General features: G+C 33.2%; 1 protein-coding gene across 1 annotated transcript in view; it reads left to right on the top strand.

Annotated features, from left to right (window-relative positions):
* The first annotated feature begins 4568 nt into the window (after positions 1-4568).
* LOC124536895 (runt-related transcription factor 3) overlaps positions 4569-18205 on the top strand; it is a 32065-nt gene continuing 18428 nt past the window's right edge. Inside the window, exons 1-3 of the mRNA XM_047113547.1 lie at positions 4569-4684; positions 11209-11561; positions 12238-12454. Of these exons, the coding sequence (XP_046969503.1) occupies positions 11379-11561; positions 12238-12454 (400 nt within the window). The 5' untranslated portion in view covers positions 4569-4684; positions 11209-11378. The remainder of the gene's footprint in view (positions 4685-11208; positions 11562-12237; positions 12455-18205) is intronic.

Here is an 18205-nt window from a genome sequence, read left to right as displayed (position 1 = left end):
ACCCGCATTGGAACAGCGTGGTGGAATATGTTCCAAACCTTCTCCTCAAAGGTAGAGGAGGCCTTTAGCCCAGCAATGGGAATTTACAGGCTATTGTTGTTGAGTTAGCTCCAAAAAGTGTTTGCGTTTAACATTCCTCTCTATAACAGTCAATGATTCCACCGCTTCACCGATTCCACGCTTTCACCACTTTGATAGGGCACATGAGTCTGCTGATGGACCCTCGCACCCATATTCGCCAAAAGTAAACTAGTCACTAGACCCTTTCTTATGCTGCCCCTGCGTAGCTAGCAATGAACTTGATGTCGTTAACTCTCCGTTTCCCTTAAAAACTTGGTCTACGCACATTAATATAAGTAAGCGGTAGTAAGATTAGCCGAATGACGGATTATGGACTTGATTTATATAAAAACACGCTAATGTTCAAATAGTATACTTCGGTTTTGCATGAAAAGTAAATTATGTACGTCAATTATTGCGGTAATAACTCTAGTGGTGTCAAAGTCTATTAACCTCAAACAGAGACTAGGGAATGGAATCATGAGGACCTTTGCAGGACAATTTTCATCTCTGGATAGTGATATAAATCTTTCCCAGGTTGGTCAGTGGAAAATAAAGCTGCATAGGTACATATATGTATATGTATACAAAATATGAAACTAAAATACTACTTAACTACATTGTTCATAGGAGGTGTAAAACTCTGATTTACATGGTTAGGACATCGTTTAGACATTTGATAAAACAAGACAAAGTATTGTTTAATTAGTCGCTCTGTAAATATCATTATAGTCTTGATTTCACTTTGGAGTGAACCTACATTTTTTTTAAATAAAAAGCATTTATTTTGTGATCCTAACTTCTTAACAAAAGTATTAAACGTAGTCGTAAATAGGTACACAATAATTTCTAGTGTAATTTTAATTAATTAATTAACAATTCGGCATCAAAATCCGTTAAAAGCAGTGGTATTACAATACCGCAAATCCGTTTAAAATTTATTATTCATTCAAAACGAAACATTACAAAACCTGAAACACGGACGAGTCACATCCAACTTGAGAGTTGATAGTGTTGACCTCAAAGTGGTCGTAACAGTGACCCGTAACTTGCATGGCGTGGCCACAGGGTGGGGTGAGGTGGTATATCAAAACAAAACGGGCGAGCAATACGGGTGAGACTGGGTGAGTTTGGGTGAGTTCGGTGAGCTAATCACGTGGTCGCGGCTGACAATTTGCAGGTTAGCCGCGGGACCGCTGTTGCGGCGGCCCGTCACGAGGATCTTTAGCGTATAACTATTATGTTGTATTCCATACGCGGCTCCTTGGGACTCCCATACCTTGACCTAAGTTAAGGAATTCATATAATACTATAACAATAAAGTACGCTACTTAATTATTTTAATGTAGGTAAGTTTATCCTTTCCACAGTATCCGATACGATATCGATATCGACGTACGATTTCGAACGAGAAACATCGATACGATAGTGTTATCGGACTTCGATGTGATAATATCGATTCGATACGTCAAATGTATGAATTATATACTTGCCTTTCACTTTGTACGCAACGATATGGATTATCAAATCGGATATACTATGTATCGACATTCCGTCGGACTCTCGCGGTCTGTTCCGTGATAAGGTTTGTATGTACGCTCACGGAAAGCTATTCAAAAATTTGTTAAACTCGAAATGCGTTTGTAAAAATCAAACCGATATTATTAGTATCGGGTATCGTCTATCCGAAACCCATAATTATTTCGTATCGGCGAATGAAAATACGCTAGGGTATTAATCACTCATATAAATCTTTTACAAATATATTTTATATATCTAAATATAAAATGAGTGTCTACACTCATATAACTATAGCAATTCAAAAATGTTAATCCAAGAAATAAATATAATAGCATTATTTTCTGCTGTTTATGACTATTTTTTGTTGTAGTAGCAAAAACAATTCATGTATATATAGAGCTTGTATGACGCAGCAACGACTTCATCTGAAATGAAAATCCGACAACTGTCAAAATTGGCGCGCTCGTCTTGAAGATCGCGCAGGCGTGGAAAAGCTAGGAAGCAAGATTCGACGTCTCTGTCTTACCCAACGAGGTCTGCGGGTCGCGGCTAACCTTCGGCGCGAGGTTTGCGGCGGGAAAAATGTGTGTTTCGGTGTGCCGATAGCGGAGCGCCGCATCCCCGCAGCCCCGCCCAGCGCCCGCACCCGCACCCGCGCCCTCTAACGCGTCTTGAGCCACTTAGTCGCTAAGACAACGCACACACTGCTCTATTCCCTATCTGGGTCAATTGCATGGACTCTTGTTTTTAATAAGGAATACATTTAACGTATGTGTTTGCATACAGTAAGCTTAAGTCACAAGCTTAAATAATGTTTTAGCTTGTTCACGTGAAAAGATTGAATACATATATAACATAAATATAAGATTTTCTACAGTAAACAATAATTGTAATTTTTTTAACTTCTAAATGATTTCATCAATTGACTTGGTATCTATCTCATGAGGTTATATATATATTTTAGCTTAGGATCTATTATACTGTCAATTATTTAGGAAATTCATAGATAAGTATACCACGATAAGTGAAGGTGTAATATAAGTTGTTATTGTGAACATAGTCTTAGTTTTCGGCCAGATATGGAGCCACGAGCTGTCAAAATGGAGTGGGAAAAAAGGCGGGAATGTGGCGCCGCTTTATGTGAAGCTCGTCATTGCGTTAGAACGAGAGACCTTGCATAGTTCACTGGGACAGAGTGAGACGTCGAACACAACGTGGTTTATAAGAAAACCGAAGACGTTGGGCGTGTTTGGCGGGTGGGCGTGTGGGTTTCGACCTCGTAGTTGTGTGTTGTGAATGTGTGAGTAACCGTAAATACGTGCGGCTATGCGGTTACAGGTGTGTGGGTGTAAGACGACTGGTGTGGGCAAAGAGGTTTCCTTTTGTCCACGATATGACGCCGGCTTGAGGCTTTAGTTATTAAAGTCCGTACTTAAATTTTACGACGATATAAATTTTCATTGTCGGCTTTCTAAAAGGCGCTAAAGGTCTTTAGCGTTGCCATATTAACGCTACATATGTTTTTATGATCTAATATTGAAAAAAATGTTCCAAATATAATTAAATACAAAAAAATATAATTAAAGTACCTACACGAATTCCATGATTTTCATATTTATAATAATTATTACAAAAATCAAATCTATTTCATTTAATAAATCTAGATTTTAACTCTCAACTCGATTTAGTATTATTTGCAAAAACAGAAGAAAATCTAATCATTTTCTTCTTTTATATTTGCCCGTTTATAATAAAAATGTATAAAAAATAAATCGTATAATTTTGGTTTTATTTATATCATTGTCTTTTCAACTCGATAAATTACAAAAAGAAATTGCATATTATGAATTATTTTTCAAATATAGAACACATTTTGAACCTGAAACAGTATTTTATTTCAGTATATTTATATTATACATATTATGAAAACAAATTAAAATACCATAACAATATTGAACTTTATTAGCATCAAGCTAAAACATAATCAATGACGAATAAATATGACATCAATAAAACATCAATTGATTAATAACAAAAATCAAGAAAAACAAAATTGTTTTTTTCTGTATTGTTACTTTTAATATTAATTTATGAAGACATAAATATGTACTTAAGTATGGCATATAAAACACACTCGTTACATATATAGGGAGAACAGAAGTTCTTGGAAATGAGATTTTTTTCCTACTATTATTTTTTCTATATCCATATTAATATAATAGATGAAAAAGTAACTCTGTTTGTCTGTCTATTGGTCTCGCTTTCACGTCCAATATGCTGGGCCGATTTAAATAGAATTTGGTATACAAATAGTCCGGAGCCTGGGAAAGGACATAGGCTACGCAAGCGAAGCCGCGGTTGACAGCTATAACTTTATATTGATATTTTTTCGAACGTTACCTCAATTTAAAAAACTGCATAACTTTCTTCTTATAAAAATAAAAATTCTGATAAGATATTTCTAATAGGTTTTAAAATTGGTGAATTTTTATCATGAAATAGTTTCAATTTATTGTATCGATTAATTTTTATTTTATTCCTTAATATTAATAAATATAATAATACATTTGGTAAAATATCACCGTAACAAATAGGAACCTACATGGAACATTTCCTTGTTAAAATAACACCTTTTATTTATGATGTAGTATAAAGATACGCGAAGACGAGCTCTATAGCACTGTATACCTTTTTAAATTCTTAGAAAATTTCTCTAGAATTTTCCGTAGCGACCCCAGCGGCACATAATGTTGGTACGTAGAATGTACACACTTCGCGTACTTGTCCCGCACCTAACTATCTCTTTTAATACTTATTTGTACCAAGGGTCGCACACATTCACAATTTTCCCCCCGTGTCGCGTCGCTGCAACACTTCTCTGTGTGAGTGGACTTCTTTCCGTGCCCCTGTGTGCGAGTGAATTTCTTTCGAGACGTAATAAGGGGACCGTTTCTTTCCCGCTAAGGTTTTAATGTCGACCACGTTTCGGTGGCGGACGCGCGCCTCTCGCGGTTACTTGAAACTTTTTTTGTGTGCGGGCTCAAGTGTTTAGTGATAGTGCCAATAGAGATAGGACTTTATTATTTTTTTTTAAGTTTAAAGAGTAAGTAAATTTTCTTAAGACGTGTGTATGAATTGTAGTTATTTAGCGTTGAAAGTTATAAATTTAATTAATGGAAAGTTTGCGTAAGTCCGCAAACTTGGGCGGGTGGAGATGCGTGTTGTTTTCTCAAACCGCAGGCTCATTAGCCTCCGCGCACACTACGCCGCGATTAAACTGCGAGATAGGCACATATTGTGATAACATCGGGTAAAGCGCTCGCGAACCAGATTAATTAAAGTTTTGTTTGTCTAACTATATAGTTGTTACGCGTTCAAAATAATTTTACATACGACAATTGTCATTTTTTGGTTGTTTTTGAGAGATTTATACATATAACATATTATTTAAAATAAATATCTTTTGTAGTAAATCAAATATTATGTAAATGTTAAAGCATAATTCATTCGAAAAGGTTACATTATATTATTTTAGTATACATATTATTCGTCTAAGAAAGCCTTTTTAATTATTATTTCGAACCATCTATTGTAAATGTTTTGTAAGCTATTTCAATTACGCACGGTATGAAGCGAGCCTTATTAAAAACCGTTCCTAATGAAATCTATCATTTGATATTTAATTAAGAAAAAAGCTAAGGAAAATGATTTTAATTTTTTTTATTATGTTACATGTCAAAATAAAATATTCGAATTTGAAAATAGAACTCGTTCCATTAAAATTAATAAAGCCGAATTACGAAGCGGCACACCATTATACCTCCGTAACCTTGGTGAGGGACTTGTTAAAAAGTAAGTGCGAACTCCCATTAGACGCTCCCCTAACTTTCACCTGCACCTAATTGACGCCTTACGTTTAACTCATTGGACTCTATGACAAGGTGACAACTTCCTACACGGAGAATGAACTGAGCAATTCTGTTCGATTCAAATTATGAGTTTTTCAATTTATCTTTTTTTATGTAGTAAATAAGTATAGTGTCGTAACGCATTTTATAAAGATTAATAAATTTTTGTTCGATAATTATTTAAAACGAAATTATAAGAAATTTTGTATATAAAAATTCTAATTGACAGGGTTATACGGGAAAACTAAGAGTATTATAATACTGCTTAGAATATATTTCAGTTAAACGAATAATAGGTAGTAGTTAAATGAACGGGTTTTTTGTTACTTTTTTTAATTTCTTTTTTTTTTAATATAATATGGACTATAAACATTACTTATTTTTTATATCAAGGTATATAATAAAATAACTTTGTACGCAAACGTAGCTTCAACCCTCTGTGTCACAATTCTTATTCAAAACATATATTTAGAACGACACTTATTATTTTCAGTTAAAATAGATAAATGTATTTCGGTATTTAGAACTTTTATTTTATTTTGTCTTTATTTATTTGGATTATAAAATTTACATAATTAAATTAAGCCAATTTAAAAAAAAATTAAAAAGTGAAAATGATACTACCTACACTCATCTTTAGAAATTGTAAAATAGAAAACCTTATTACTCCTAGTAGAAATAGAAAACATTTTGTTACGAACATTTTAATCATTTCATAATTGTAGTTTTTTTTTATTGTAATGCCGTATAGAGTTTTTATGTCAACTTGTTTATAAAAAATGTAAAACAATAATTTAAATTATCGTTTTATCTAAAGATAAAAATTTAATAAAACATTAGCCGTTAAACGAATCCGATAATTTTATTAAAATACACGTCAAATAACTTAGCGTTGTGCTAAGAACTCATTAATACCTCCGTTAATTCCGGGAGAGGGTGGCAATGTTTGCAGACATCTTGTTGTATTCACGAGCTTCGAATTTCAAACATTTTAGAATCTTTGTATTTGACACATTTATTAAATATTTTAGTATAACGTAGTTTTATGTGTTCCTGGTATTATTAACACTAGGTGGGTTGTATGTTAAAAAAGTATTTATTAAAAAGCAATGAAAAAAAAATATCTTACTGTGGATAGTTAATCTATATTTTTCCGTCCTTGTACAATAGTACTATTTAATTTATAAAAAAAGATATTTTTATAATCCTATCTGTATCTTATATGTATGTTTAATAAATACAGGACAAAACAATGATCTATGTAACAAACTGACGTGTGACAAATGCTCTAGAAATTATAAAACAATGTTGGACGTTACACATTGAGAATGTTCTCACATATTTAAGAGTAACAATTTGATAACAGTATATAATCCATAAAAACATTAAGCAGGAACAGTATCTGCCTGACGAATCTAATTTAAAAAGTACTTTTCATAATACATTACATAACATTTCAAAGAAAATGTAGTAATACAACTGATATCATTTATGCTAAATGCAAATTGGTGGTAGGACTTTTTGGAAGCCTTGTTTAGGTACCACACATCACATAGTCTACCGTTAATCAGTAATATTTTATAATGTCGTGTTCCGGTTTGAAGGGTGAGTGAGATAATTACAGGCACAAGGGACATATCATCTTAGATTCCAACGTTGGTCTCGCCTTATCAATATAAGTAGTGACCACTTATCGTAATCTGTCAAATCAAATCTGCAGTGCTCGTTTTTAATCTGTACAATCTAACAAAAGCGGGAAGTAAGGTAGAAATACCAAAAATAAAAGCCAAGTCGTACATTTTTATTTGGAAGGCTTGGATGGATTTTTTAATAAATGACGTCACTCGCATTCCGCGCGGTTCTTGTTTAAGTGCTTGATTGTGCGATGTTGTTTATTGTCACCAATATTGCAAGGGTCGACCCTCTCTGACTTTTTATGTGTATTGTACTGTATTATGTATATCACATTCATACATATCCGTACAGCCTCTTTCCACATGACAAGACTAAAAGGCTTTGTCTGTAAGCGTCGGTGCTTTGTAAAAAAAAAAACATAAGAAAAGTCTATTACGCAAATACAAATATACATATGACACGGTACTTGTAAGCGAATTAATTATTATGTTTAATTTTAATAACGTCAAAGGCGGTAGTTTATATTCAAATGTTCGGTTTATCATCTTTACGGCTTCAGCTAAATCTTACGAAAAGTCAACGTTGTAGTCAAATCAGGATGTCCGTGTTCACCATCTTAGCCTCTATTTGAATATCTCACGTAGGGTCCGGACGGATATTACATTTGCTAACCTATTTGTAACCGTCGCTAGACGATCATTATCCATGTCCGAAAGGTCTCTAGGGACGCCCTCAGGAATTTGTGCCGGTATTGATTCCCTTCATGTTGTCTTCTATGGGGTCGGTAATAGGCGTCGGCGATGGGTTTTCATTTCCAAGAACATATGCGACGCGTTTAGTGATTAAGTACTTTTTAAATCAATTTAATAAATTAATCAAACACGCTTATATAAAGTTACACGGTACACCTAGTTTACATATTAATTAAAAGTCAATTTACCAAGCATTCGATCGATCTTAAAATTAGATATCCCCGATGGAAATTATTAAATACAAAATAGAAGATAATTATGAATACTTGTAGTGTATAAATATTCGGAAAATTTAAAGATTGAAAACAAAAAAAAAATGCTTCTTATGAAAATAATATCGGACAATAGCGAGCAGTGAAACATAAATGGTGGATGTAATGTATCTTTACCCCATTTCCCGGTTCCTTTGTGGAAGGGTGCAGGGCCGAGTAACGAGCATTACCCACTTGGAGGCCCCTACATGCTTTATTATTTACGACCTTCGCCCTATGGTATGTTTTTAAGCTAAGATTTTATTGTTGCTCTATTCATGAGCTAAATCCACTGTGAATCTCTGCAGTGTTCATGGGCGCTGTATTTCGAATTTGTAATTTAAAGACGCGACTTGTTTTTGCAATTTAATTAATTAGTCGCGATATTTGCTTACAATATTACTTTTTTTCTTGTGTTTAATGCTACTAATTGATGGTTTAGAAGATGAGTATAATTGCAATAACTAAAAAAAACACAAACAACAATAATAAATAACGTTAATAAGATTGATTATAAGGAAAATTCGATACATACATTTGTAACATTTCAATTTAAATATAATAATAATCAAAACTCGATTATGACTTGTTAAATGAAAAAGTATATAAAGAAACAGTAATTTAGTAAGGCAGTGATGTTGCATTTAACGTAATTATGTGCTTTTGTAAACATTTACTATTCGATATTTACATGACAAACAAAAATTCGCTCATTCCTCAAACACATCTATACGTTATTGACAAAAATATCACAAGAAGGCTTTATCGAGTCGAAATCAAAGTAAACACGGGAAAGGCAGTAAAAAGGCACATTGTAAGGGGTTCACCCTTGTAGAAATTAAGTTTAACATCCCGTTCGACATATCGCGTTTCGCAAACGTGTAACAAGCTATTCGATGTGTGATAGGGTGCCGCGACGGTTCACGAGATACATTTTATAGTAATTGGTTGGTTAGTTGCCAGGTTTCACTGGATAAAAGATTGTAATATTGTAAACTAGTTGTTCCCTGTGGATTCGCTCGAGTTTTATGGATTGCTTGTCACGTGTTAGGCAAAAAAGTAGCCCATATCCAATGTCCATCCTTGGAGTTTAAGTTTAATTCATACCAAATAAGCCCGTCTGGGAAGGTGCCACCCACTCATCAGTTATTCTATCGCCAAATAACAGTACTCAGTATTGTTGTGTTCCGGTTTGAAGGGTCAGTGAGCCAGTGTAACTATAGGCACAAGGGACATAACATCTTAGTTCCCAAGGTTGATGGCACATTGACGATGCAAGGAATAGTTAATATTTCTAACAGCTTCATTGTCTATGGGCGATGGTGATCACTTACCATCAGGTGACCTCCGCCAACCTATACCATAAAAAAAGACAGACAGAGTTACTTTCACATTTATAAACTTAGTATAGATATTGTTATTTCTTTAATTATCTTCAATAGACTGTAAATCTTTCGATGCAGATTTTTCTAAAAAGGAGTAAAATTTTGTATAATTCAGGTCTTGAAAATAATCATGTGAGATTGAGTGAAGCTCAAATTTTTATTTGATCAAAGTTTTTATTGGAATAAACGTTAGTAAAATGTAAAGTAATTTCTAAAAGTTATAGTCTCGAAAAGGATTTCTTTTTCTTTTATTCTATGCTGCTCTAATATTTCCATATTTTGAAATGTGAAAGAAATTCAAGCGACACATGAAAACTCTGTGGCGAACAGATGGATTTTAATTAAGACATACATAAATGTTCGCTCTCTAGGCCGTCTCGGCTCTTAATCTGTTTGGTATTCAAAATCGCTAAAATTATAATAAATAGGAATAAATAAAAACGCTGTTATGAATCTATAGTATACCGTAAAAAAAACTTAGCAGTTTATGAATGAATTTTACCAGAGTTTGTATTAAAAGATCAAAGAGGGTTGAACCTCGTAATATGTCTTGCCATAAGTTCTTGTAGGTTAGCCAAGCGTGCGTTAAGACGAGGTTCTTTAACGAAACTCATAATTTATTCAATAATTAATTTTATGACACCAAAATTATATTACGTAATAAGGCTCGTAACGGTAGTTCATATTTCAAAAATATTCTATATATATGTATATGAAAACAGCTTGAATTTAGAAAGCCCTACTGCAATTCCCTTCATTATTTCGTCATCTATATTAATATTATAAATGTGAAAGTAAATCTGTCTGTCTGTCGTTTGCAACCAAACCGTTGAACCGAATCTCATGAAATTAGTAAACACGAACTCCCAAGAAACGACATAGTCTACTTTTTTGCCTAATACATGACAACCAACACCCGAACTACAGAAAATTCAATTCTTAATTACTCTCTTTAATCATTTCAGGTATAAATATTTGGAATGTGCATTAAAAGGTATCATGTTTTGATGTAAGCTTGTATAACATGTAAGGAAAACAATCATATTTTTGTTTTATTCACTCGACTAAACACCTCGAATATGTCTCGCCCTTGTAGTTGATTGTGCTCACTCTCTCACTCTTTTGCACGAGAACTTTTCACGTTATACGATTTTCAATAAGCCAAAGCGTTTTATTACAATGGGACTTCGGAATCTTACTAATTTATTTTGGCAGCAGCAATTATAATCAGTGTATAACCTTTTTCAAGCAATGCCAATTAGTGATGTAATTTGTGAAGTAACCATGATTGTAAACTTAATATACAATAAACAAAGAATGCACTTCATTCTTTTGTGTCTTAATATTTCATTTTTAGTTTCCTAATAAAAAAACAAAACAATGTTTTCTAACATTCAGTCTCTATTGATCATGAAATAAATAAAAAATACTGGAAATCTTATTTTATTATTCGACGATGATGTTCATCACAAAATGAATGAAAAATACTTAAAAATCATTTGACTGTAGCAATCCTTTATTTTGAAAAAAGAAAGAAACTATTGAATGTTACACAAATTAGTAATAAAATTTAAATTATACGAATAATGTTGTGTGGCAAAAGAAAGTGACTCAGTATGACTGACTGAAAACATAAAACTATTTTTCAGTTGACCTATAAGTCGCTAAGCCCTATTAATTTAAAATTTCTTTCCAGGTAAAATGACGACGGCCTCAATCTATAAATTAATGCGTTTCGAAAACTGTGACGTAACGTATAACATCTATCGATGTCCACCAGAAGTTATGTGACGGATATTGTGAATACTTATAGACTACTTTTATTTAACAATAAGTTTTAAATGTATACGATATAATCTGTGGACGATGCATCTATCGAGTGAAGTGAGTTCGACTACAAATGGGTTGGGCCATGAGGCGCCGTCTTCTAGTTATGGTAACGCTTTGCCAAGTCAACCGCTGACGGCAGAGCTACTGGCTGAGAGAACGCTGGAGGGTCTGCTAGCTGATCATCCTGGCGAGCTAGTCAAAACCGGCTGCCCTCATGTAGTAAGTTATTTTAAAATTTGTAAATAAAATATAAAGCGATTCTTCGGATTTAAATAATCATGAGAGAATAAGACAAAACGGGATCTACTAAGGAACTACTTTTTTTATTTTGCTTTACTAATTTTTAATTGATATATATTTTTATTTAAAAAATACTTCTTACATCATTTTTGCCTCTACTATTAATTCACTTTCGGTGCTTAATGTATGTACGTAATAGAAATCAAAACAAATTAAAATAAATACTAGGCAACCATGACGAGTGTCATTCACTGATAACTGACTCCGATAATAATTTTACTTGGAGGGGCACGCCTATGTAAATATGATCAGCATAACTCATATTATGCACTATTGAAAGCTACATCTACATTATTAACTATTTACAAGAGCAGAATTGCTAATTGCAACAAGAGCTATTCTTATTATATAATAGAGATTTTTGAGAAGTAACATGAAAGTCAAAATAGTATACCTATTTTTTTTTATGAGAGTACTTGCATACAACCAGTGACGTAACTGTTTAGTTGGTGATAGCGGACACGGTTATTCGGTCGGAATTTGTTCGTTTTGTTTCGATATAAATAATAAGCTTGTAATCTGTTGTGAAGAAACAAAACATAATTACTGTCTTCTGCGTGCCTTTCTGACTTCTCTAGGTATATTTTTGTTTTAGGTTTGCACAGTATTGCCACCACACTGGCGATCAAATAAAACGCTACCAGTGGCATTTAAGGTGGTAGCTCTTGGCGATGTTGGTGATGGTACTTTGGTGACTGTGCGGGCCGGCAATGATGAAAACTGCTCGGCTGAATTGAGGAATTGTACGGCAGTGATGAAGAACCAAGTTGCTAAATTTAATGATTTGAGATTCGTCGGTAGAAGCGGTAGAGGTGAGTCATATCATAATTGTTGTTGTGGTTTTTAGAGTCGATGGTGTGACGATGAAGCAAATTTCATCTTGTTTATCTGGGGCACTATTCTATCTATCATCTTGACTATTAATTTATCCTTGTTTAAGTTAAGGTTAAAATAGGAAAACTTAAAAATTCACGATATTTGACATACTATGATTTGTAGCGAGGGACAAACTACTCTTTATTTGTTGCTACTGGTGAAAATGAGCATCGACTCAGGTCATTATTTTGTTAGTCTGAAAATTATATAATACATAAAAAGTAATTGGAAAAAATTCAAAATAAATATTCAATCTTTATCGTTCAACAGTTGTTTAGAGATTACTTGAATAAAGTATGTATTAGTTTGATATTTAAAATGTCTGTCTCTAAATGTTTTATTTTCTAGGAAAATAATATACGGCTGTGAATAACGCAGGTATCAAGTGTAGTCGGACAGTTTAAACTATCTTATCGTGTTTAAAACCACTTATCTCAGTAAACTGATGTTCTAATAGCTTCTTATTACTGGTAGAATTTTGTACAAGCTTGTCAGGATAAGTACCACCAGTCCAGTCATTATCTATTATTTTACAGCCAAACAGCAACGCTTCTGTTTTTTAAGACGTGTCAGTCTGTTTTATAACTTGCAATAGGGTTATACACTTTAGACATAATGCATATAGTTTGTAATTAAATCTTCCAAAATCTGTTCTCTCTCTTTGTTGTAGAACATATTTAAATGATTAAGAAACATCAATTATCAAGTGATGCCTATCGGGTTCTATGCTATCCCATATGAAACTAGACTTTATTACGATATAAAAATAGCATATGTCTTTTTTGAATCTTACACTATCACTGCAAAATAATACCCTTTCTCTGTGAAAAACAAAAACTAATCTATTCCACGGATATCGTACATTTTTCCGGGTTAAAAAAATCTACGTACTATTTCAGACTATCTTTTTAACCTGATCCGTTCAGTCTTTCTGTTTTGATTGAATAACAAACTTCCATCTATACGCAAAATTTTAATATTAGTACGATTAGGAAGCAGGATTAATCTAGTATGGAGGCTATTGGACTGCAACCCAAAATTTAAATTCCATGGAAGCAGTGCTGTTCAAAAGTTATGCCTTGCCTTCAAACAACTGGCCCTGGGTTGGTGAACTATGCTTTTACTTTTCCAATACGGAGAAAGTGTGTGCTCAGTATTTAAAATTGACATCAAAATCTACTTTATTCAAGTAGGCTTTTACAAGCAATTTTGAATCGTCTTTTACAAATATAATAAATGAAACGGTGGTAGCTTCTATTAGAAGAACTGGCAAGCAACTCAGCAGTTTAAAATTACAGTCACGTTAGTTAAATACAATTATACATATATGTAATATATCATGTCTTGAAGTCAACAAGTATTAATATCACGCTTTTTAGCGTCTGTAGGTATAATCTTGTAGGTAATGAATACTTTTAATTTGTATTATTTCTTCATAAATATTTTTATATAAATTACAATAACACTACTTCATCATACATTCTTACTACAATATAAGAGGGTAGTTTTTATGACTTCAAAAACATTTTATTCGAAAGGGCGGAAAGGGCATTATAGTAATTTATAAGGCAATCGAATACCCAATGGTTTGCTCGGAATCACCTCAAGTGTAGACGTCGCAAAATCGACTTATGTTGAAGACAACTGACCGGGTTCTACTTAGGATTATTAGACCTAATTCGATAAAACTTTTATTTAGTTAATCAATTTCAACAACAGCCTGTAAATTCCCACTGCTGGGCTAAAGGCATCCTCGCCCTTTGAGGAGAAGGTTTGGAACATATTCCACCACGCTGTTCCAATGCGGGTTGGTGGAATACACATGTGGCAGAATTTCTATGAAATTTGTCACATGCAGGTTTCCTCACGATATTTTCCTTCACCGTTGAGCTCGACATGAATTATAAAGACAAATTAAGCACGTGAGTCAGCGGTGCTTGCCTGGATTTGAACCCGCAATCATCGGTTAAGATGCACGCGTTCTAACCACTGGGCCATCTCGACTCCAACTAATTAGTTTAGAGGAAATTTATTATCTTAGAGTACATGATTTCAATACAACACTGTAAATTTGTTGAATATTATTTACAAATTGGTTATATTTTATTGACAATTTTAATTTTTTATTTTCTATGGCTCGTCTAGAAGATATGGCCTGTTAAAATATAATTTTTCGAGAATTTCGGAACTGAACAAATATAAAATCACTTCAATCCGTCGAGCGGCACTGAAATCGTAAAATTTGATAAAAAATCCATACTCAAAACATATTAAATATTTCATACGTTCGCTCTGAACATATATCTGAATGTTTACGATAATGCAGACGTCTTCTCATAAAAAAATCCCCCTCGAGTGCGCACTCAAAAACAAAGCCCGTGCGCCTTCACTGCTGAATATTTCAACAGGTCTTCTCTTTGTCGGAATATTAAGTCAATGGGGGTAATTGATCTGTTAAGATTCAACTACATTAGGAGTGAGACATCAAAGTTGCTTCGTATCGCACAAATAGGTCAAAATCATTTCGATATCGTTTGCGCAATTTACATTCATCCACTTTTAATGGTAATTCCATTTTCGACGGTTAAATTTTTTTTTATTCGTATTAATTAGTTAATGTCAAGTGCCTGCATTAAAAAGCCTATAAATGAGGTATTTTATTCTATACGAGATGATGTTCAGGACCAACAAGCGTGTATTTACTATCAGAGATTTTCATGTGGTATGTATAAAAATTGTATACTATTAATAATGATGTAGGTATGTATAGTTAATAAAAAAGAGTAATTACTATTGGTCTAATCTAGTACCAGTGGTAGTGGTCAAAAGTGTTTGAATAATAATCAAATATTTTATTTGAATCTAATGTTTTTTGAAGTTGAAGTCGGCACTTTATCGTGACAATATATATAATGTCAAGTGTAACATAATTTCAGAAATATTAAAGATTTATGAGAGCTTAAATAATATGCATTATGAGTTCTGTAGGTGTGTACATCAACAAAATAGCAAGATGTCACTTGTAAATTGTTTTCTGTTCCGAGTGTCTGATAGACCAGAAACTAATCGCCGGTTTAATTTAATACGCATTTAGGTTTAACCGACTTAAGTCTAGTACTTTAGACGCAGACAATGCACTTATAGAACTTCGCAATTACGGATCTCCTTACCAAATGAAAATGATACGAAGTATTTAACCCTTTGTTTAGTGAATCTACTAGCTTTAAGAAAACATACAGATATATTGTCGGTATAGAGCAGCAAATGCTAATTTCGAAATAGTTTTCAAAGGACGTGAGTTCGATTTTCGAATATAGGTTCTTAACATGTTTTTGATTGCTATTAATATTATTTATCATCATCATCAACAGTCCTTTTTCGTCCACTGCTGGCCATAGGCCTCTCCAATAGAATGCCACTGTGATCGATCTTCGACTACTCGCATCCAGTTTCTGCGAGCCGCCTTGCGTAAATCGTATAATATTGTAATTTATTAATATTATTATGAGATACTAATTATTCTTGAGTTTTCATAATAAATATGTAGAATTTTGGAGTAGGAGTTTATCTCTATTTAAAAAAAAGTAAAGTAACAGCCTCTAAACGCCCACTGCTATTCAAAGGCTTAGAAAAGGATTGGAGGTAATTTTACCATGGTACTCCAATGTAGAATGGAGGGTATACATATGACAGTATTTTATTAAAATTAGACATTTGCAGGTTTACTCACGATGTATTTGTTCACCGAATTATAAACTATAATTAAGCACATGAAAATTAAGTGGTGCTTGTTTGGTTTTGAATCAGCAATTGGTTTTTCATTGGCCCCTCATCTCATTCAATAATTTCTTTGCTAAATATTTGGAGCAGCTCGACGATGTAAAGAAAGTCTTAGATTTTTTACGATGTCAATGTTTTAGGTGCAAGTAGCCACTGGTATCAAGTGGATCATTTAACTGTCTACATTGTATATATAATCTAAAAATCTATTCACACAATTTTATTCAACTTGTTTATTCTTAATAATCTAGTATCTGTAAAGTGAAAAGTGTGAAACAATGTGCAATTTGAGACGTGGTCGCTTTCCGTCGGCCTTATTCACAAGCGCAAGGTCGCTTCGTTCTACGAAAAGAGCTCATGAATGGGAGCATGGCTCTCTATTTCATTACTCGACCGAATTGGTATTGATTCTAAGTAATACTAATGTGTCAATGGGTACATTGCGTCGCTCACAGTCCTCATAAACGATGGGCAAGAAAAGTCCACCGATTGACGTCACGAAATACTCACTAGTATAAAAGAGTCTAAGATAAATCTATCGTATTAATTAAATCACTCTTGTAGTATTTATTCGTGATTTCGAATTCCCATATTACAAATGCTACGAGACTTAGATTTATGACAAACTGTTGGCAGCATGTAACTTATTACGAGTAGGGGAAAGGATGAACTATTTCCATTCAATATTCAAACAGAGAGCATGTAAAACTTAGATGCTTAGGGGTCGCGAACGGAACATCGAACTGTAAACTCCGTCTCATATTCAAATAACAGGGAGCTAACGAAGCGGGGTAACGGAAGCAACATCAACAGTGGGGGCAAGAAACTTCGCCGTGTCTTATTGTCATATGCATACATATCCCCTACTGAAGATAGGACGAAATCATAAGTATGAATATGACATTAGTTGTTAGTTTGATACTACTACAAGCACAAAATGTTGCCTGGAAAAATTAAGTCAAATGTTTGGAAATAATTAATTTTATATTCTATAGTTACGTACACGATTTTTACATAGGACCTTTTTTGTTAGCTATGTGAACTCATGATAGGCTTCAATTATATCTAACACATTTTTTACTAGTTTGTAGTAGCGATAACATATTACGTAAACTATATACAATACAAGCAATAACTACAATTGTTACTTCATTGTTTTCTCAAAGAAAGAACCTTCAACGCTTGCTTTTTTATAATAAAAGAAAGTAGGAATACGTTGCTAAAAATAGCGGCAGTGGCCGTGACAAATTTGTAATAAAAGAATATAAATATACTTACTAGCTATGAAATAATATATTCAATCATGACTATAATTTTAATTAAATACATACAAACGAAATTTAAAAATAATTACTCAACAAATCATGACCGCGTGGAATGGTGACAGGAATGCTAGCAACATTTTCCTGTTGATTCGCAATTCCGATTGTACCGACAAAAATTAACCGGCTTTCTTGTCACTGATCCAGGTAATATGGCAGACTGTGACAATGCAAACGTTTTGAGTTTTCTAAACTCTATAAGTATCTCATTCCTGGAATGATGATAATTGACTTGTGATACGCCATTTTGTAATGTGTAATCTCTAAATTTCATAATTGTTAATGTCGTTTGATATTTCACTATCGTGTTTTGCGGTGAATTTCGAGTTTCTTCTTATGAAATAGAATCGCCGTTCAAACATACGAATTGGAAGCTTGTAATTGAAAATGTATTTATAAAAAAGTATGAAAATAGTTAATGAATATGTTTGTATAAATTCGTTGCAGGAATTATCTGAAATAAATATTTCCACTTTTATAAGTATTTTTAAAACAAAATCTGATTTTCCTGTAGGAAAATATTTTTTGATAGGCTAAACAATATTCGTCGTAACAATGGCGTCTAAAGTACTAGACCTAAGTCTG

Source organism: Vanessa cardui, chromosome 17 (genome assembly GCF_905220365.1).
Source record: "Vanessa cardui chromosome 17, ilVanCard2.1, whole genome shotgun sequence".
Lineage (NCBI taxonomy): Eukaryota > Metazoa > Arthropoda > Insecta > Lepidoptera > Nymphalidae > Vanessa > Vanessa cardui.
This window is presented reverse-complemented; position numbering and strand designations above follow the sequence as displayed.